General features: G+C 46.8%; 1 protein-coding gene across 2 annotated transcripts; it reads left to right on the top strand.

Annotated features, from left to right (window-relative positions):
* The first annotated feature begins 2,339 nt into the window (after positions 1-2,339).
* Positions 2,340-20,867, top strand: Myo1a (myosin IA). 2 transcript variants are annotated; one of them, XM_020163196.2, is made up of 29 exons: positions 2,340-2,396; positions 3,239-3,579; positions 4,980-5,113; positions 5,423-5,538; positions 5,806-5,900; positions 6,121-6,225; positions 6,441-6,487; positions 6,613-6,676; positions 6,883-6,981; positions 8,917-9,020; positions 9,143-9,290; positions 9,756-9,874; positions 9,951-10,037; positions 11,452-11,517; positions 11,657-11,761; positions 13,446-13,508; positions 13,711-13,911; positions 14,080-14,306; positions 14,612-14,812; positions 15,026-15,119; positions 15,361-15,510; positions 15,601-15,669; positions 16,000-16,074; positions 18,254-18,388; positions 19,040-19,146; positions 19,461-19,593; positions 19,746-19,898; positions 20,079-20,206; positions 20,502-20,867. In XM_020163196.2, exons 3-29 carry the CDS (start codon positions 5,000-5,002, stop codon positions 20,626-20,628), a joined length of 3,132 nt encoding a protein of 1,043 aa, XP_020018785.1. In that variant the 5' UTR covers positions 2,340-2,396; positions 3,239-3,579; positions 4,980-4,999; the 3' UTR covers positions 20,629-20,867. The 2 variants fall into 2 exon arrangements, with proteins under 2 accessions (XP_020018785.1, XP_073939806.1); XM_074083705.1 differs by lacking the exons at positions 2,340-2,396; positions 16,000-16,074 and having other exon boundaries at positions 3,308-3,579.
* Positions 20,868-21,053: the final 186 nt, after the last annotated feature.

The raw sequence follows: 21,053 nt of genomic DNA, 5'->3' as shown, positions 1-21,053 counted from the left end.
ATTAGATTACAGGGTTTTAGTGAGTAGAAAAATTAGGATTTGTAAAGCAGCTTGCAGATTTTAACATGCATAGGAATGAGGGGAACTTGTTAAAATGGCAGATTCTGATTCAGTACATCTGCAGTGATGCCTAGCACTCCATTTCTAACAGCTTCCAGGTGATTTAGATACTGCTGGTCTGTGGACCTCATTTTGAATAGCAGGGAGGTGAAATACTTAGCTAGTTGCCTCATACACATAGCCCAGGCTGGCCTTAAACTGGAGATCCTCCTGTCCCAGCCTCATGATTGCTGGGATTACATCTGGGAGAATTGAGTGAGTTGGTTTGATCAGACTCCTACCCTCTCAGTTTTATCAGAAATCAGTATCAAAGGATTTGGAATTGCTCCTCCATCATCGTTGCCTTTTTCCATTAGCTTTACTGAAGTATAGTTTATATAACACAGTTCAGCAGTTTTAAGTGTACAGTTTTGCTGACTTTTGACCAGTAGACTCAGTTGTATAACCATCAGCACAATTTTTTTTAAAATCTGTATCAGTGGTCTTTAATTTGGTTTTCTGTCAAACCACTTTGCCCTTAACAAAAGCATGGAAATATACTGTGAATATTTTGGAAGGCAAAAAGAGTTTAACAAAATGGTACTTTCAAACAGCTTCAGAATTTCTAGTGGTTAGAAAATTTAAAAATTGTAAAGACTTTGTTGTAGTATGATAAAGAATATTTTCATATCATTTTTATTTTTTCTCTTCTGTGGACAGAAATACACATACTACGCACATACACTTTATATACCTGTTCATTTGTTTGAAGAATGTATTGTTTTTCAATGAGCATTATTTGTGAGGAAGCAAGAGTTTCCACAATAAACTACAAAAGTAATAATTCAACTTTTGAGCAAATACATAATCACAACACATGTAACTAAAATCATAGCAGACCTCAGAAGTTATCTAATTAGCTCATTTTTATATGTGAAGAAATTGAGAATTAGTATAAATTATTTAAGACAAGGTAGTTGTCAGACTGGAAGCAAAGTGCAAGGAAACATTGGCTTTTATTTATTGTTTATTTTTTTGGCAGCACTAGGGTTTGAACTCAGGACCTCTTGCCTGCTTAGGCAGGTGCTCTTACCACTTAAGCCACTCTACCGGCTTTGTAGTTCCAAAACAAGGCCAGATGCTATGATCTCCACAACAACAAAATGATATGAAGTTCAGCATGCTACTTAAAAGCATACAAAGACCTTGATAATTCTATCAGGGTATTGTGGTGCATGCCTGTAACACTCAGGAGGCAGAGGCAGAAGGATGGGAAGTTGAGGTCAGCCTGGACAGAGTGAGACTCTGTCTCAAAAAAAATGTATGTTGTATTAGAGCTCCATAATCATCATCCAGGAAGATAATTTAGGGTTTATTAAATATTAAGCATCTACTACATACGCTAGGCCCTGTCTTTAACAGATAGACAAAGGTCTAGGCATATATGGATCTTTGTAGCATTTGTTTCTTTATTTCTATCTTTAATAAATACCTAGTCTCTGCACACCACAATCTTTTTTTTTTGTACTGGGATTTGAACTCGGGGCCTCACACTAGCTAGGCAGGCACTCTTACCACTTGAGCCACTTCACCAGCCCCCCAGTTAACTTGGATGTATATTGCATACCTTGTTAATTTAGAGTGACCCACTCATTCCATTTTGCCTAGGATTTCCCTAGATTTGGCCCTCAAATTCACACGTCCAGTTGGGTAGGAACCCACTGTGCACCCCAGGCAGACCAGCATGGTAGGTAGCCAGAGCTGTGATGTTCATGCCATTGTTTTACAGTTTAAGGTTGGTTTAGAGTAACTTCGCACCTGGGAGCACATAGTAGACAACCCCATGAATGAATAGGTAGGCACAGATAAACCTCAAGTGGTTGCAAATTCCTGGCCAAGAGAATGAGAGATCTGAGTTCTGGTGCCCCCTGTGCCTGGTTTGCATGGTGTGACCCTGAAAAAGTATTTTTCTTATTCTGGAAAATGGGATCTGTAGACACTCTGCCTCTAATACTATGATAATACTCCACCTATACATGGAATTACGTTTTTTAAAAATTTTTTCATTATTTATTCACATGTGCGTACATTGCTTGGGTCATTTCTCCCCCTGTCCCCCTCCCCCATGGAATTATGTTTTGATGTCACTTCCACTCTTTCTCTCTTCCTTGTTTTCAATCCCCTTCCCCCCACTTCAAATAGATATAGATCAATAAATTATGTAAGTGCAGGTTGGTAATGGAACTGCTGATGGGCCAGGCTTACACAGAATGCTTGAGTGCTTACATAGAGCTTGGACCTTGAACCAAGCAGCCATGACTGGGAGTTGGAAAATCAAGTTCCTATCGTAGTTAAGTGTATGTAATTGCCTGATTTGTTCTTTGTGCATGTCAGGGAAAGAGGATGGTAGGCACTGGGGTGGCGGGGGAGCAGCTACTGTTCAGGAATTTTTCTGGGTAGATAAGGGATACTTGGGAAATTGGGTTTGCTAAGCTTTTTTTTTTTTTTAAATCAGAGGGAGCTATTTTCTGCTGGGCTAATGCCCAGGAAACAGCATCTCAGGGTCTTATTCAGTATCCCAGTGCTGGAGGATTAAAATTAGAAACCTCAGAACTTGGGCTGTAAATGGCCTACTGAGGGTCAGGAAACTGCATTGTGTTTCTGGTTCCCACATATGCTAGCCATGGCACTAAAGGCACACAGTAGAGCAACTGAACCCAGAGTTTGCCTCTTAATTTTCCCTTTGAATGGAGTGTCTGCATTGTCTGCTCCCGGGGTAGGGCTACTCAGTGAGATGATATAGGTGGGAGTTCAATGAAACTGGTCCATCTAACTGTGAAGTATTTATTACTATCAACTTTAATGTTTGCGTTTCTGTGATGAACTCTGATTCACAGGGGAAAGGGAAGCAGAGAGAGAGGGATTTGAGAACTTTGTCTGCTTAGCTCTCCAAGTAATCTCAATATTCTCAGACTCCCAATAAGATCAATAAGATAGGAAAGTTCAGTTTCAGAGAGGTACTATCTCTTTGCTAGTAAAGACACTCCAGCTTGCATAATTCCTGACCTCCTTGGAAAATCTTTTCCTTGGCTATAAATTCCATTCCTCCTCCTCTTACTTCCAAATTTTGGGGTCAAAGCATGAATTCTCTACTTGAGCCCCTCAACTAAAGCCAGCCACATACCCTTTTCCTACCTAGAGGAAAACAGCGTCACAGACCTGTGAAGGGTTAAGTGAGCCACACCCTCAGTAGGAACAGCTTCGGACTTTGTGCTGAGCAGTCATCTCTCTGGTCTCCTGGCCAGAGTGGCACAGGGAGCCTGGGCTGGAAGAGGCAGCACAAAGGAAGGTCACAAGAGTGGACACTGGCAAGAGGAGAGCAGCCTCTTTCTTGGCTTCCCCAACACCATGGACAGCTCCCATTAACCTAAGACACTTCGCCTTGGCACCTGGGACTCCTATGTCCCCTTCCTGTCAAATTGGGATTTCATCACCCATTCTCCAAGGGACACTCAAGTTACACCCTTGTTCCAGTGTTTGGTGAGTACTGCCTTGACCTGTCACTGCTCCTCTTTCACACCTTAGGGTGCCCCATCTGGGGTCTTTAATCACAGTCCTACTTCTCTCAAACCTAAACCCAAAGAAATGACTTCTTCCAACCCACCTTTTGCTTCTCACCCTTCCCTGCCAAATTAAAGACTTGGCCTTTTAAAAAACTGGGAAATCTGAGATAATAATAGTACCCATTTCATGTAGATAATACAAGCATCAAGTGAATTAGTATTTGCACATGTTTAGAGCTCTGCTTGGCCTGTGGTAAACACTGCATTATTTCCAGAGACTGCTATTATTAGTATTCTTATTGCTTCCCCAATTGTGTCCTGCCAGGAAGTTAACTGAAGCTTAGAGAAAGCAGAGTGGGGTGGGGGAAGAAGCCAGTGCCCCCTTCTTGTCCCATCTTCCATTCTTGCTTTTCCCTTCCTTCCCCCACCCACGTTCAGAGGTGCAGGAGAGTGGGAGAATATGTCTCTTTTATTCCTACTTGGGAGTGGCATTGACCATTGTACTAATTCTGCCCTGTGCCCGGTCATCCTACCTCCTCAGTCCCACTGGAAAGACTAGGGAGGCTGGGCTTCCTCCTGCAGGAACACCTGCCATGTGCCTACTGCATGGGGCCCAACCCCGTAACCTCTCTTGCAGCTGTATTCCTTGCCCACTCCCACCAGCTACTAAAAAGCTGGGTGTGTCCCTCTGGGCAAAGTCTGTGTCAGTAGTTTACAGAAATAGGTATAAGATCTGGACATGGAAAAATAGGGGCAGAGATCGCAGACATCTAGAGGCTTTGCTAGTTGGGGAAGCAAACCCTACTTTCATTTTCTATGGGAAATTCCAATCTTTTATAGAGGACTCCTGCCTCTTCTCAAATTCACCACCTTGTCCAGTCCCCATTTAGAAATAAAGCTCACTGTGATAATGATAGGGAGATCTCTGGAAGAACTGAGATGGGAATGAGAGGGATTTGGGTGACTGAAATAGGGGCTGTGAAGGTAGGGAGTTGAGCAGAAGCACTGGGGCAAGTAGCCAGGGAATCTGGAAGCTGGTCAGGACCTCAGAACAGGAAGAAGGGAGCTTTCAGTACCTGGCTGTGGCATAAAACTTCGCTCACACTTTGTTCCCCAGGGATCTCTCCTTCAGCACAACTCTGTTGCCCCACCATTGCCTACTGGTGCAGTCCTTCCCCAGGTGGGCGGAGGCAGGTGGTCCTGTTCTAACCTACCCCCTCCACCAGGAAGCAGAGGGTTACCCTACCTCCCTAGTTGACCTGCCTGGTCCAAAGGCTCTTCTAGGTAGGGGGCTCTCCTAGATCCTTCTGCCCTCTTCTACACATACTGGACCCTTAAGCTGAGCAGACTACAGCAAATTACCCCTTTTACTCCTAGAATTTCCAGCCCCTCTGGACATGTCTCTCCTGGAAGGCTCTGTGGGGGTGGAGGACCTCATCCTCTTGGAACCCCTGGGGGAGAAGTCTCTGCTCAAGAACCTTCAGCTTCGCTATGAAAACAAGGAGATTTATGTGAGTGCAATATGGGTGCGGCTGTGGGTGTGTCTGGAAAATTCACATATTCCCATCCCCCTCCCTCTAGGCTCCTTCCTTCCTTCCTTCCTCCCTCCCTTCCTTCCTTCCTTCCTCCCTTCCTTCCTTCCTTCCTTCCTCCCTCCCTCCCTCCCTCCCTACCTCCTTCCTTCCCTCTCTTCCTTCCTTACCTTTTTTTTTTTTTTTTAACCATACTGGCGTTTAAACTCAGGGCCTTGTGCTTGCTAGACAGGTACTCTGCCACTTGAGCCACTCTGTCAGCTCTCTTCATCCTCTTTCTGACTCCAGACCTACATTGGGAGTGTGGTGATCTCAGTGAATCCCTACCAACAGCTGCCCATCTATGGCCCAGAGTTCATTGCCAAATACCAGGACTATACCTTCTATGAGTTGAAGCCTCATATGTGAGTAGAGGGACTGAGGGAAGGCTGAGAAGACCCTGGCTTTGTGATGACGAAGCACCCTAATTTTGCTTATTCCTTCTCCTAAAGAGGGTTCTCAGTTACCCCCTCCTCCCCTGGCCGTCTGGAAGCCTCCCTTCTAAGGCCTAGCCCTTTTTGACTAGTGTGGTCCATGTGGGGGAACGTGGGTGACTCTAGCACTGAGGATTGAGTAGAAAGTGGCATCTAAGGCTGGCCCACATTAGTCATCACCTACTTCCTCTCTTTAAGCTATGCTGTGGCAAATATGGCATACCAATCACTGAGGGACCGGGACCGAGACCAGTGTATCCTCATCACAGGCGAAAGTGGCTCTGGCAAAACTGGTAAGGCACTTGGTTAGGAGAGGCATGGAGTCACCTCTAAAACCACTCCTTGTCTCTATCCAAGCCAGGCCTAGCCCTGTCCCAACTCCTAGCACTTCCTCCCCAGAATTTCTGACTCTGGAGGGTGATGTGAGGTGCTTGGGTGCAAGGAGTTGAGGAGGGAGGAGGGAGGGGGGTGTCAGCTCTGGGTGGGAATCCCATGAGAGTTTCTCATGCACAGAGGCTAGCAAGCTGGTGATGTCCTATGTGGCCGCTGTCTGTGGGAAAGGGGAACAAGTGAACTCTGTGAAAGAGCAGCTGCTTCAGTCAAACCCAGTGCTAGAGGGTGAGCATTCAGGTCTCTGCCCTCTCTTTTCCACCTGTCCCTGGTCCCCAGAGTCCCTCAGCCCTAAACCCTCTTCCAAAACCACTGTTCCCATTCAGCCTGAAAAATGTGAGGTTGGTGTGAGGACTAGAGGTTGTCCTTCCTGGAGGACTTCCCTTTTCTAGAGTCTCATCCTCCCCTCAGCCACCTCCCCTCCCCTCTCCTCATCTCTGCAGCATTTGGCAATGCCAAGACCATCCGCAACAACAACTCTTCCAGATTTGTGAGTACACATCCCAGCCTGGGAGAAGAGGTGGGGGCTGGGAGGGAGAGGTGCAGCACAGATCTCTCTAGCAGGGCCGTGAGAAGAAGAAGCAAAGTCTTTTTTTTTTTTTTTTCTCTCTGAAGGGAAAATACATGGATATTGAGTTTGACTTCAAGGGATCCCCTCTTGGTGGCGTCATCACAAACTGTATGTGTCTCCCCCATAAGGTTCACCAACTCTTTTCCACCTGCCCTATGAAATCCTTTTCTGCTCATCTGCTTCTAGAGGAATGAGGACTGTTAGACTTCAGGAAACTTCCCAACTACTGGGAGTGCCAGGGCTCAGGGCAGAATTAGAGGGATGCTGCATCATGTCCCTGGCCCTCAAAAAGTTATTTTCTAATTCTCTGCCAGATCTGCTTGAGAAGTCCCGAGTGGTAAAGCAGCTCCAAGGGGAAAGGAACTTCCACATCTTCTATCAACTACTAGCTGGAGCAGATGCACAGCTGCTGAGTATGTACCTGCCCTGAACACAGCAAAGCATCCCAATATTCATTCCATCCCAAGAACCCAGGGCCCCTCTGGGCCTATGTTCCCCCTTCCCTTGAGCCCCAGACTTCTCCTTGCCTGCATCCCCACCAAAAATCTCGCCATCCATTGTTGGGAACAAATCTCCTGACCTTTCTGTACTTGTCCTTTGCTGATCTACCTTTCTTGCTTCTTAACTGCTCTTATCCCCTGTCCTGCCTGGGTGCCTCTTTCTCCAAGCTAGTTTCAAAACAGAACTCTCACTTCCATATACCTTCCTTCCTACTTCCAGTTTAAGGGGCTTTATAGACAGTTCAGCACAGAAGCAGGCAGATGTAAGTGTTCAAGAACTTCTAGGGAGCTCTAGTTGAAGCTATCCTGGGCCTACATCTGCCCTACCTAGGGCCCTATCCCTGGTTTTCTCTTCTTAGGTAACTCTATGGAAATTTCATTCTTTCATTCACTCATTCATCAAACATCTCTTGAATACCTACTCTAGTCAAGCATTATTCTAGCCCATAGAGATACAAAGTAGAGTAAAACAATGGACTCTGTCCCCAAAGAACTCAGTCTTCTAGGGATAACAGATGTGTGAACAGATATATTGCAATGTAGTGTGATTGGTGCCAGTCAGCATGTGCAGATGGCAATAGGAGCAGAAGGCATAAAACCCCTTGCCTTGTTCTAAGGAAGAGCCCATGCCAGCCTGGAAGCTGAACTAGAGGTGGCTCTATGTGAGCATCATGGGGTCAGATAGAACTTAGACCTTGTCAGAGTTTGCCTCCAAATCTCACCTTTAGCTGTGAGAACCATGGGTTTCTGGCCCCCAAAGACCTGACCCTTTGTTTTCTTGTTATTCTGTGCCTGACTTATCCCTAAATGCTTTCCCCCTCCTTGAAATCTAGAGATTTCAAAAGTCCCCTCAGTCTAATCCTCCATCTTGGCAGATCAAGGTGATGTCTGAGTCAGAGGCACTAGTGTCTTGTTCTGGCTGGTTCCATCACCTATTGGTTTTAAACTGAGTTTGGTTAGGTTCTCCCTGGTGTCATTATCTCTGGGATTTCTGACTCATTTCTCTTCCAGCTGCCCTTCCTTAGCAGTCTCCTGTTTTAAGATATGTGTGCTAGAGAGAACTGCATTAAACTCTAGTTTGAGGCACACTCCCTGATTCTCAGATTATTTGCATAAAAGATAATTGACACCCCTCTAAGCATTTACCTGTGTCCTTCCCATCACAGGTAAATGCTTAGAACATTTCCTTGATTACTTATTAAGATGAAAAGAGTTCCTGCTTGCCAGTCAGGCACATGAATATGGAGATGAGAAACACAGTTCCAACATACATGTTGATCATTTGTGGGAGAGACAGAAAATATCAAAACCTAGCTCATGTGATATGGGTTGAGATGGACTCATCACAGGGGAGAACAAGAGAGCCTTGTATTTAGTTCAGTTCCTCAGCATGATAGAGAACCTTCCAGAGGAGATGTCAGGGCCAAGGAACATACTATCTGCTACTTTTTTGGTGCTTGAACAAATAATGAATGAGTCAGGCCAGGCTGAGGCTGAGACTGGGAGTGGGTAGGAGATCCATATTTACCTTTCTTCTCTCACCTTTGTCCTCCCAGAGGCCTGAGGAGGATGGAGGGTTTGCTTGATCATTTTCACTGTTTAAACCCTGAGGGTGGGGATAAGAGTCCAATGAGGCTTTTCTTTCATAAAAGTTGGGGGAAAACCCCAAATCCTAAATCCTACTTAAAAATTAGCCTCAAATAAAGGAAACAGGAGCAGAACTAAACCCAAAAGTGTTCCTTAGAATAAAAGAATGAACCCATCCAGGGTAAGGGTGGTGAGGTATCAAGGCTGGTGGGGGGCTAGAGACAGTGGGTACTAACACTCCGTCTATGCTGGCTCTCCCAGAGACCCTGAAGCTCGAGCAGGATATAAGCAACTATACCTATCTGAACCAGGAGATGTCCAGAGTGGGTGGAATGGACGATGCCTCCAACTTCAGGGCTGTTCAGGTGGGTACCCAGTGTGGAGCAGGCGTGGACCCTGAGGCCATCCCCTAGGCTCAGGCCCTGGCTTTGAGAAGGGAGGCAATGGACTGGCACCAGTTCAGCTTGATTTTTGCTTTCTTCCCAAGAGTGCAATGTCAGTGATTGGGTTCTCAGAGGAGGAAATTCAACAAGTGCTAGAAGTGACAGCTCTGGTGCTGAAGCTGGGGAACGTGGAGCTGACGGGCGAGTTCCAGGCCAATGGGATACCAGCAAGTGGCATCCGTGATGGGAGAGGTTTGTGGCACTCTGCTGGAACCCCACTTTTAGTCTCCTTTGAGTACTGCTTTTATACCAACTCTAGTGTAATCAACTTCACCCTGATGCATGCCCACTTAGCCCACTCCTGAGGTTGTCCCCAAATAGATACCAGCACTCCTTGTGAAGTACTTTAGAATGAAGTATTAAAGTTTGATAGACCTAGGTCTGGGACTTCTCGGAGTCTCAGTTGATTCTACTGCAATAGGGATAATCACACCTATCAGGAGATTCTGATATTAAAATAGACAGTACACACAAAGTGTCCAGATTTGCCTTCTCCTCTAGCCCCCATCCTCTAGGACTGTGTCCTGGGATGGCTGCAATGACTTCTCCAGCAAGATTCAGGGCACCAGTCTCTCAGGCAACTTTGCTTAACATCTCCTCTCTGCCACTGAGAGAAGCCCCTCTCTCCAGCCATGTCATTTTTCCTCATCACTCTAGGCATTCAAGAAATTGGGGAGCTGGTGGGTTTGAATTCAGAGGAACTAGAGAGAGCTTTGTGCTCGAGGACCATGGAGACGGCCAAGGAAAAGGTGGTCACAGAACTGACTGTCATCCAGGTAAGGGCCTTCCTGTAGCAACCGATTCTGTCTGTTCTGTTGCTGCCACACTAACTAGGATGCCCGGCCCCCACAGGCTCATTATGCTCGCGATGCTTTGGCTAAGAACATCTACAGCCGCCTCTTCAACTGGATAGTGAATAGAATCAATGAGAGCATCAAGGTGAGTGATTGCTTTCTTCCCTCAACACCCTCTACTTGTTTCACCTTCTGCTTTGGCCATCAGCTCCATTTCTTGGTTTCTGAGATGAACAGAGAGAGGGGGATGAGGGGGAGAGGTACAGTTCCTCCTGGAATTTAAGTTTGACAGTCTGATCCATTTACTTAGCCACATGTAGTCTTTCAATTTCACAAAGATCCTGAACCTTGGATTCCTGATTTGGAAATACTCACTAAAAAGTATTAATGTCTACCTCCTTCAAAGGGTTGAATGCAGATCAGACAAAATTATGTCCATGATTGCCATATGATCTGGCAATTCCATTCCTAGGCATATATCCAAGAGAACTGAAAACAGATATCGTCACAAAAATTTGCACAGAAACGTTCATAGAAGCATTATTCATAATAGCAAAAAAGTAGAAGCAACCCAAGGGTCTACGAGATGTTGGGTAAACAAAATGTGGTATATTTGTGCAACGGAGTACTATTTGGCCATAAAAAGGAAAAAGTCCTTATATATGCTACAACACTGATGAATCTTAAGAACATTATGGCAGCCACAAAAGACCACCTTTTTTATGATCCTATGTATATGAAATGTGAAGAGTAGGCAAATCCATAGAGCTGGGAAGTAGGTCAATAATTGCCAGGGACTGGTGGGGTGGGGAAAGAAGACTAACTACTAATGGGTACAAGATTTCTTTCTTGGAGTGATCAAAATGATCCGGTAATGGTTGTACAACCTTTGAGTAACTAAAAAAAAAAAAAAAACAACCCACTGAATTATATATGGTATATAAACTATAATAAAGCTATTTATTTACTTTTTTTGGTGTTGAGGATCCAACCCAAGGACTCATGCATGCTAACCACATGTTCTGCCACTGAGCTACATCCCCAGTCCTCATCAGCTATTAATAAACAACTGTCTATATCAAATTGCCATTTATTTTGAGTATTACTGGAAGGCCCCAGAGTAAGATGGGATTTGAATCTAGGCTGGGGTAAATGCTTTTTCTTTCTGCAGTTTGATTTTTTTCATCTTCAAAATAGGAATAACCATACCTTATAAGATTATGATAAGCTTATTAAATGATGTGGAAATTTTTTTGCAAAATGCTTTGGAAATATAAGGGACAGTTATTATCCTGAGAGGATTTTAATGTCTTTCTACCTCATACCATGGGAACACCATCCTGGAATCTATTTGCATCTTTCTTTTTCTCCTTCCTCCTTTTTTACTTGTCCTACAGTATATGGAAAAAGGAGAATAGACACCATTGCTCCTTTCCAGCTTTGTCAAGCTCATTCTAGCTCTGTTTGCCCCTCCTTCAAGCCTGTCTTCCCCACAAGGGCCTGGCCTGGTATGCCCAGGGTGGGGTCTCTCCTCAGATTTGTCCTTCCATCCTCTTTAGGTGGACACCAGGGAGAAGAAGAAGGTTATGGGGGTCCTGGATATCTACGGCTTTGAAATATTGGAGGTGAGAGAGGTTCACCCAACCTCAGCAGCCTGCTTCCCTGGAGTTATCAGGGACAGGCTCATGAGGATGTGAAAGAGAGACTGTGTGTGTGTGTGGGTGGGGGGTCTTAGGTGTGTTTGTCTCCTTCTTTAACCCTCAGAATAATAGCTTTGAGCAATTTGTGATCAACTACTGCAATGAGAAACTGCAGCAGGTGTTCATAGAATTGACCCTGAAGGAGGAGCAAGAGGAATATAAAAGAGAGGTAAGCCAAATCTTCTCCCTGCCCACCAGGGAAGTATGTCAGATCTTCCTTTCTCCTTGATCACAACTCCCTCTAAGTTGTTCCCAGATGGAACACAAAGGAGAAAAACTTTCCCTTGCACAGCTGAGAATTCAGCATTACTAAGTAGCCCTAGTGTTCTACTCCCCACCCTCTGTGTCCCCAACCTCTTCACTCCAGACCAGGCCAGACAGGGGACAGATTGATAGAAGGGTGTGTGTGTGTGGATTGATGGAAGAGTGAAGTGACAGCTATACTTGGCCTATGGCAGACTATAGCCAAACTTAGAAGGGCCATTTCTCTTGGGCTTGGCACCCTACCACATCCCTTTTTGTGTCCTTCTCCAACATTGCAGAATCCTTTGTCTCCTCTGGGCACTGGCTGATGATGTTGTCCCCTCTGACAGCACCCTGATTCCAGACTTCCTAACCAGAAGTGCCCATGGCTCCAAACTGCCACACTCCTTCCCTGATTCAGTGCAAACCCTTGTTTTTGATGGCTAGGTGTTAGAAAAGCTCTCTGATTGAGCTAATTCACCCCAAAGTGTGAGTGACTGAGAGTCTTACTCATTAAAACCCTTCCAGGGATGTTGCCTTGTGAACTCTCAGGAATCTGTTATGGCAGAATTTCAGGCAATGTGGTCACAATGTGTGAAAGAGTTTTTTCAGTTGTTTTGCATGTTTTTGTTCTAACAACTTAAAATATCAACCAGATAAAGCATTTCCATGTTTCAGTATTCAAAGAACTTAAAAAAGTATATAAATAAAGGTCTCCCTTCCACCCCTATCCCCAGCCTCTCAGTTCACCTCCCCATCCAGAGAGATAAACCAAGTCTTCTCCCTGCATTTCTTCTTAAATACCCAGAGGTATGCCAGATCGTCTTTTCTCCTTGATCTCAAGTCCCTCTAAGTTGTCCCCAGATGGAGTACAGGACAAAAAGTTTCCCTTGCATGGCTGAGCATTCAGTATTACTAAGTGCCCTAATGTTCTGCTCCCCATCCTCTGTGTCACCAACCTCAAGATGGGCCTCCTTCCAGAGGCCCATATCTTGTACAAGCAAATATGTAAATGTATTTTTCTATAAAATTTATACAAAGGACAGAAAGAGATTCTGTTGGGCACCTTGTTAGTATCACTTAACGAGCTATTTCCATATCAGTATATAAAGACCCTTTTAATAGTTACACATAGGATTGCAATTATATCATAGTTCATTTAACTGGTTGGGGAAGGTATGTTGGGGATGAAGTGAGAGGGCAACTTTATTTAATTTCATTCTACTTTCTCTTTCTCTTAAAGACTTGTGAGGGAGGAGGGAAGGACAGGTTGGTACATCTCAGCCACATTTGTGGATGGCCCCAGCCTGGGATATCTGGGCCTTGGCAGGGATTAGAAGCTATCCTGCTTGATGACTTGATTTTCAGCAAGTCACAGAGCAGAGAACTCTCACTCTTTAACCCTCCTTCATGTCTGTTCACCTACCCCACAAATTTACAACCAACCTTGGATGGGTATGGATGTAAATAGAATCAAACAAAGGATCCCTCTCAAATATGGGCTTTTCTGATGGTCCTTTGTAGGACAGGTAAAAGGAAGGCTGGGTCTGGTAAAGTCTTTGGAAACTTGACTTGGAGCTGCTTCTGCAATTGATGTCTCCCTTTGCCAGGGTATACCATGGACAAAGGTGGACTACTTTGATAATGGCATCATCTGTAACCTCATTGAACATGTGAGTTACCATTCTCTTACCTCTGAGACCTCCCTTTTCAGAGTGCCTCAACATCCTTCTGTCTGTCTCTCCACTGCCCTGCTTGGTAAGAATAGTAAAGGAGAGCAAAAGATGAAAGGGAGTTTAGGGAACAGCAATGAGAATGTAAATATCTTGAAGGACCAGGTCTCAGATACACTAATCTTTTTTCCCTTTGGCCCAGAATCAGCGAGGCATTCTGGCCATGCTGGATGAGGAGTGCCTGCGGCCTGGGGTGGTCAGTGACTCCACTTTCCTAGCAAAGCTGAATCAGCTTTTCTCCAAGCACAGTCACTATGAGAGCAAAGTCACCCAGAATGCCCAGCACCAGTATGACCACACCATGGGCCTCAACTGCTTCCGCATCTGCCACTATGCAGGCAAGGTGATGTAGCAGGGCTGCAGGGTAAAGACTAGGGCCCACCACAAACTGAAGGCAGTGGAAAGACCTGGGCGGGGGGGTGGGACTGAGAATACTTTACAAGAAGACTGGGAAGACCAAGTGCTAGAAAAGGGCTGAGGGGTCTCTGAATCCATAACTACTCTTCTACAGGTGACATACAATGTGAACAGCTTCATTGACAAGAATAATGACCTACTCTTCCGGGACCTGTCCCAGGCCATGTGGAAGGCTCGGCATCCCCTCCTTCGGTCCTTGTTCCCTGAGGGTAATCCCAAGGAGGCATCTCTCAAACGCCCCTCAACTGCTGGGGCCCAGTTCAAGAGTTCTGTGGCCATACTCATGAAGAACTTGTATTCTAAGAACCCCAACTACATCAGGTGACAAGCTGGGCACACAGGGGACAGGGGAGTGTGCTTCATTGTGATGGCATGTATAGTGTCCAAGTGCTGTAGACTATGTCTGTAGCAGCTGTCTCTGGAATAGGGTATGAAAGGCTCTTTCTTCATAGAGCCAGATGAGGAACTGAGCATCCTGTAGTTGGGGGAGGGGCATTAGAGTAGTGAGTGAAACTGGGAAGGCCAGTGGGTACACTTCCACTTCTATTGACTCTAAGCAGATAGGAGTATGGAGACCAGCATGGATTCCATTCCTGAAGATCGGGTCTTCCCCACCTTTCTCCTAGGTGCATAAAGCCCAATGAGAATCAGCGGCAAGGTCAGTTCTCCCCAGAGCTGGTGGCAGTTCAGTCGAGGTACCTGGGGCTGCTAGAGAATGTGCGGGTACGTCGGGCTGGCTATGCCTATCGCCAGGGCTACAAGCCCTTCCTGGAAAGGTACCGATTGCTGAGCCAGAGCACCTGGCCTCACTGGCATGGTGGAGAACGGTAAGACCCAGAGGGGAGTCTGGAGAGCGGTCAAGGGCGGTGTGGGAACTCCTCTGGGAATGAGAGGTGCTGAGCACATCTGCTGAAGCCATTGGATAGATACTTGGGGAAATGAAGGATTGCTTCTCTGGAGCTAAAAAGGACTAAAAGAAATGTGGAAGATGATTCATCCTAAGACACCCCTTGGCAGCTCTTCCCCATCTGGCTCTGTAGGGAAGGGGTTGAGAAGATTATGGGGGAGCTGAGCATGTCCTCAGAGGAGCTGGCCTTTGGGAAAACAAAGATCTTCATTAGAAGCCCCAAGACTGTGAGTTGGGGAGTGCATGTGCATTTGGTGGGGGCAGAAGGTAGAGGAGTCAAGAGCCCCCCCAAGAAAGAGGCCGGAGGGGAAGGCAGCATCCATAACCTGGAGTAGAGAGTGGATGGGAATTGAATGTGAGGTTCCACCCTGCCTCCTTGAGGGCTGAGTGATCCCTTAAGAGGCTGGGGTCCTATGGGGCACAGGAGGAGAGAGCCAGCCGCTCTGCCCCATCCTGCCTTCTCCATAGCTTTTCTACCTGGAGGAGAAGAGGCGCCTGAGGCTGCAGCAGCTGGCCACTCTTATACAGAAGATTTATCGAGGCTGGCGCTGCCGTACCCACTACCAGCAGATGAGGAAGAGTCAGATCCTCATCTCTGCTTGGTTTCGGGGCAACAAGGTACAGTCATCCCACCCCCTTTATTCTTATTACAGTGGGAGAAGTGGTTCAGGATGTGGGTTTTTCTCACAGCGACAATGTTTTCTACAGCAAAAGAAACACTATGGGAAAATGAAGGCATCGGCATTGCTGATCCAGGCTTTCGTGAGAGGGTGGAAGGTAATGGGGAATGGCAAAGGGGTTTCCTGCCCACACATGGCTCCTCCTGGGTTGTGCCTGCTGCAGAGAAGAAAGAACCCAGAGAGTGAGACCTGCTGGCATTCAGGCCTGCTTATGGGATGGCTTATCTGTGGGTTGGGGAGACCTGTACATGTGTCTGTGCCTTCTATTGTAGCTGTCCTCCTCTTCCACCTTGTCTGACTTCACGCCTTCTCTCCTGCCATGGTCTCAGCCCTTTATCTTGCTCTGTTCTTTGTGTAGTTGAAAAAACATCAGAACCTCTTCTGGAATCTGTCTTTACTTTGAGTCCTTTCTTTATGTCCCTGCCAGGCCCGAAAGAATTATAGAAAATATTTCCGATCAGGAGCTGCCCTCACCTTGTCAAATTTCATCTACAAGAGCCTAGTAAGTCCTGAGGACTAGGGTGGAAGGGGTGGAGGGTAGAGGAGGTTGGGACAGGTGTGGAAGAAGAAGACATGACTCAAAGCTTCCCCCAAGAGTTTTCTCAATCTGTATGAACAGGAGGGGATGGAGCAGTGACCTGCAGGGACTAAGCCCTAGCGTCCTGTCCCTCAGACCCAGGGCAGAATCAGACAACATTTTGGCTTGGAAAGAGTTCCAGAACATCCACTATCAGGGCGATGGGCAAATAGGCTAGAGGAGAGGCTGAGGCTGAATGTCTAATGGCTTCATGGAATATCAGAGTGAGGACACACAGAAGGTATCCACTTTGGGGTGAGAGTGGAGGAATTATCTTCGTCTATTCCTTCTGAACCCACAGCAGACACATAAGAAGGTAAATCTCAAAAAGACCTCTCCTCTGGAGGACTTGGGGAAGAATGGATAGGAAGAAGCCAGGCCCCAACCCACATATCCAAACTGGGCAACTTCTAGTGGAAGAAAATAGAATCAGAGAAGAGTGATTTCTGGAGACACCTGTCAGATAGTTCTTCTGAGGAAAACCAGGGAGAGCAGGGCTCCAGTGAAGTCTTGGGAAAGGCCACAGCGGAAGGGAGAGGAGCAGGGCTCTAGGCCAGAGGACTGTAGTAAGTCATAACTGATCTATCTCCCCTAAAGGGATTTTGGACAGTTTTAGGGCCCTTACCAACTGTGCTCAATCACCTTCATTTGAGCCCCTCTTTGTTGTCAGAGAGGTGGACCCCTTGTCTGAGGAATGAGTGAAACTGGGACCTCTCGAGCTTTGGCTTTCTCCTCCTCTCCTTGGGCCTTGTCCTACCCTAGCCTCCTGTCCCACTGGCTCCTCTATGTCTGCCTCCCCAGAGTGCATGCTCTATTGCTACATACCCGAGACCTGTAATCTGATTTTGCACTTATCTCCTGACTGGCCCTTCTTCTCTTTTTCCTTTTACCTGAACTTTATCAGGTAGCTGCTGAATGTCAACTCAGGATCCACTGGGTTCTTTAAATCACACCCCTTCAGAAGCATGCAGGGGGCTGGGCACAGATTCATTTCCCTGGTGCTTCTGACTAGTCGAAAGATTGTTTTGGCCTTAATTATAACTAAAGACTAGTGCTATTGTCTTTTGAACACTTACTCTGTCCGAAGCTCTTTATATGATCAACTCTAAAGCTTTTAACAACCCTGTGACATAGGCCCTTTGCTTTTCCCATTTTATAGATTAAGAAAAAATGAAGGTTCAGAGAAGTTAAGTAACTTGTCAGGGGTCCAACAGCTGGTAAATGGTAGAGCTGGGATATAAACTATTTTATTCCAGAGCTTTTAGCCATTGCCTAAGAACATACTCCTCTAACAGAAGCCTGGGCAACCCATGGCCCTAGGAGGACCTGGAGGCAGGAGGACTGCGTAAGGAAGGTAGAACTCTGTAGATATAGAAAACAAACAAATGAACAAACAAGAACAGAAGAAAGCCCTCAGAGGCTCCATGCTAGCTGGTACAAAGGATATTGTGGGAGATGCTTAGGAATGTTTGTTGAATGGCCTGGGGATAGAGAGGGCTTTAAGCTGTACCTCAAGGATGGGCAGAATCTGGGTGGGCAGAGCTGAGCCAACAGAGCAGCACAAGCCAGACATGAAGGGAGAGTACATGGGCTGTATAGAGGATGTAGCAAGGAGCCTACCTAGTGCCAGGGAATCCTCTGACATGATCTTGGGCTCTAACTGGAGGATTTTCAATGGCAGACTGTGGTATCAGACTCCACTGATCAGAGGGGCTGACAGATTTCGTAAAAAAGCCAACACAGACAGTGGCCACCAACTGTCAGTGATTGTGAGTTGAGAGAATAGGAAGCCATGGGAGCAATATATTGAAACCAACTTTCATATTGGCTTGTCCCACCTCACTGCCCTGGGTGGCAGGCCTCTGGGTGGAGCTAATCCTTCTCTCCCTCCACTCTCCCATTCCGCTCTTACCTCCCAGCCTCAGACTTATACTGCATGCTGACAGAGAGCCAGAGGTGACTCCCTTCCATCTCTCCAGCTCTGCTCTTGCTTCTCACTAGGGGTGGCCTTCCCCCTTGTCAGGGCAGGATCTGGATGGTAATCTGCCTGCCAAGAAGTGGTTGTACTCATCATTTCACTCCCAAACCCATGCTCCCAACTCAGGCACAGAAATTTCTGTTGGGCCTAAGGAACAACTTGCCATCCACCAATGTCCTGGACAACAGGTGGCCAGCTGCCCCTTACAGGTGCTTCGACACGGCTAATCGGGAACTGCAGAAGCTCTTTTATCAGTGGAAGGTGAGGCCAGGCATCTCTCCCTCCCTTGTACTTTTCTCCTCGCCCTCCCATTTCTCTCCCTCTTCTATTTTTTCCCATGGCTATAAATATATATAACATTTACCATCTTAACCATTTTGAAGTGTAGTTATTGGCATTAAGTACATTCAAGTTGTCATTACCATCCATCTCCATATTTTATTTTCCTCTTCCAAAATTGAAATTCTATCCCCATTAAACCATGGTATATGCTCCCCAAAACTTATACTCTTCTTTCTGTTTTTATGAATTTGACTATTGTAGGTACCTTCTGTAAGTGGGAATCACACACTATTTGTCCTTTTGTAGGTGGCTCATTTGAGCCATCTGTTCTTTCATTCCAGAAATACTTGTGGAGCCCCTCTATAGGCTAAGCCTTGTTCTGTGTGCTGGGCATTCGTTCTCATGGCGCTTGCATTAGCTAGTTTCCTTTCTCTCCTGCACCCATCGGTCCCCTCCATCCTGCTCGGCTCTTGCACTCCAGCTAGTCTCTGCCCTCTCTGCAGTGTCTAGTGCCTGTCCTTTCCTTTGTCTTTCTTTTCCCCTGGTGTCCTTGAGTCCCTGTCTCTCACCTCCCTCCCCAGCCCTGCCTTCCACACCATGATCTTAGCTCCTGTCCTTCCCTCCTCACAGTGTAGGAAGTTCTGGGATCAGCTGTCTCCAAAGCAGGTGCAGATACTGAGGGAAAAGCTCTTTGCCAGTGAACTGTTCAAGGGAAAGAAGGCTTCCTATCCTCAAAGGTGAGGGGCCCCAGAGTCTATGCAGTCACTTCCATCAAATGGTGCTTCTCAAGGCTTGAGCCTAAATCAGAATCACCTGGCAGGACTATGAACACCCAGCTATTGTACCCCTCTTCAGGGTCTCTGACTCATCAGGTCTGGGTGAGTCCACCTCTGGTAGTGCGGATGGTGTTGGTCCTGGGCTATATCTGTGACCCACTGAGACAGGAAATGAGGATATGATGCATGGAGGGGGTAGAACACTAGGGATAGACACTAAGGGAAGGGGAGGTACTGAGCCTCGTCCCCACTGCATACCTCCTGTCTGTCCTCAGTGTCCCCATTCCATTCCGCGGTGACTACGTTGGACTGCAGGGGAACCCCAAGCTGCAGAAGCTGAGGGGCAAGGAGGAAGGGCCTGTTCTGATGGCAGAGACTGTGAAGAAGGTCAACCGTGGTAATGGCAAGGTGAAGGGTTGCATCTCCTCCCCACAGGGAGCTCTGGGCCTGGGCGGGCAGCCTGAGTGAAGGGCGAGGGTGGAATAAGTGTGTGTTTTGCCAAGTGGATGGGATAGGCGTTAACTCTGCCTGTCCTCATTCTTTTCCTCTTCCTTCCCTAGACTTCTGCTCGGATTCTTCTCCTGACAAAGAGGCATGTGATTGTCTCAGATTCCAAGAAGTCCCAGGCCCAAACTGTCATTGCACTGGACAATTTGGCTGAGGTGTCAGTCACCAGCCTCCAGGATGGGCTCTTTAGCTTGCATCTGAGTGAGGTATCAGAGCTGAGTGTGGCAGGACCTCCACTGGAGAAGAGGAGGGGGTGGACATTTTGGGGCTGAGGCATCCCAGAGATGCTGGAACCAGACCTTTCACTCTGGGCCTTTGATGTCTTCAGAATGCTTCTGAGGAGAAAAAAATGAATCCCTTTCCTTCTATTTTTCCCTCTTTCTAAGATGTCATCAGTGGGCTCCAAGGGAGACATCTTGTTGATCAGTGACCATGTGGTTGAATTACTGGCAAAAATGTACCAGGCTGTGCTGGATGCCACACAGAGGCAGCTTTCTGTCACTGTGACTGAGAAGTAAGGGCATGAGCTGGTGGTGAGGGACAGCTTGGGACAGATGACCGGGCTGATGGTCATTGTGACCGGGGAAATTCATGCAATCAGAAAGTGAAGGATACTGTCAGGGCAGGGCTTGGAGGTGTTTCTTGGTCCTAGCCCAAGTTCCCAGAGGCCTTGAGTTATCTGAATGGTGGGGGGAAATGCACCATATGCTTGCTTTAGGAAGGGGAGGGACAGCCATCACTAGAATGTGGAAATCGGGTAAGGGAATGGGAGGTACTAGCTTTAGTTTTTCTGTCTGTTCTCCCTGCAGGTTCTCATTGAAGTTCAAAGGCAGTGATGTGGCTGTCACGGTCATCCAGGGCTCTGGGGGGAGTGGGATGGGCAAGCTAATTTTCAAGAAGAAGGGAAGTAATTCCCTGGAAGTGACAGTGCAGTGAGGAGGTGGGGGCCTTTCGCGGAAATGTGGCTTCTTCCTCCTGGACCAGCACTAACCCCCTCTGCCTGCCTTTGGGGAGGGACCTCATGTCTAGCCCCTCCAATTGTGGAGTGGGGCTTGGAGACAAAATAACACTTGAAGAAGGCCTTTCTTCTCCCCAACCCTCCTAGAACTCTCTTCCAAAAGCAGGGTCCTCCCAGCCTCAGTCTCTTTGCTACAATAAATCATGTGGTTCAGAAAGGTCTGGTCAGTGTGGGTGGGTCCCTGTTCCCCCATCTCCTCACCCAGTTCATTTAAACCCTTCTTCTTGATGCCCTTTCTTGTCCCTCAGACTCCTAGGAGCCAGCTAGTACAAATAATAAGAAGGGAAAAGAAAAGAAATTGTCTATGTGCTCCTTGACCGGCTGAGCTCTGGCGGGGTTTGGA

This window comes from Castor canadensis, chromosome 8 (genome assembly GCF_047511655.1).
Source record: "Castor canadensis chromosome 8, mCasCan1.hap1v2, whole genome shotgun sequence".
NCBI classification, from domain to species: Eukaryota; Metazoa; Chordata; class Mammalia; order Rodentia; family Castoridae; genus Castor; species Castor canadensis.
This window is presented reverse-complemented; position numbering and strand designations above follow the sequence as displayed.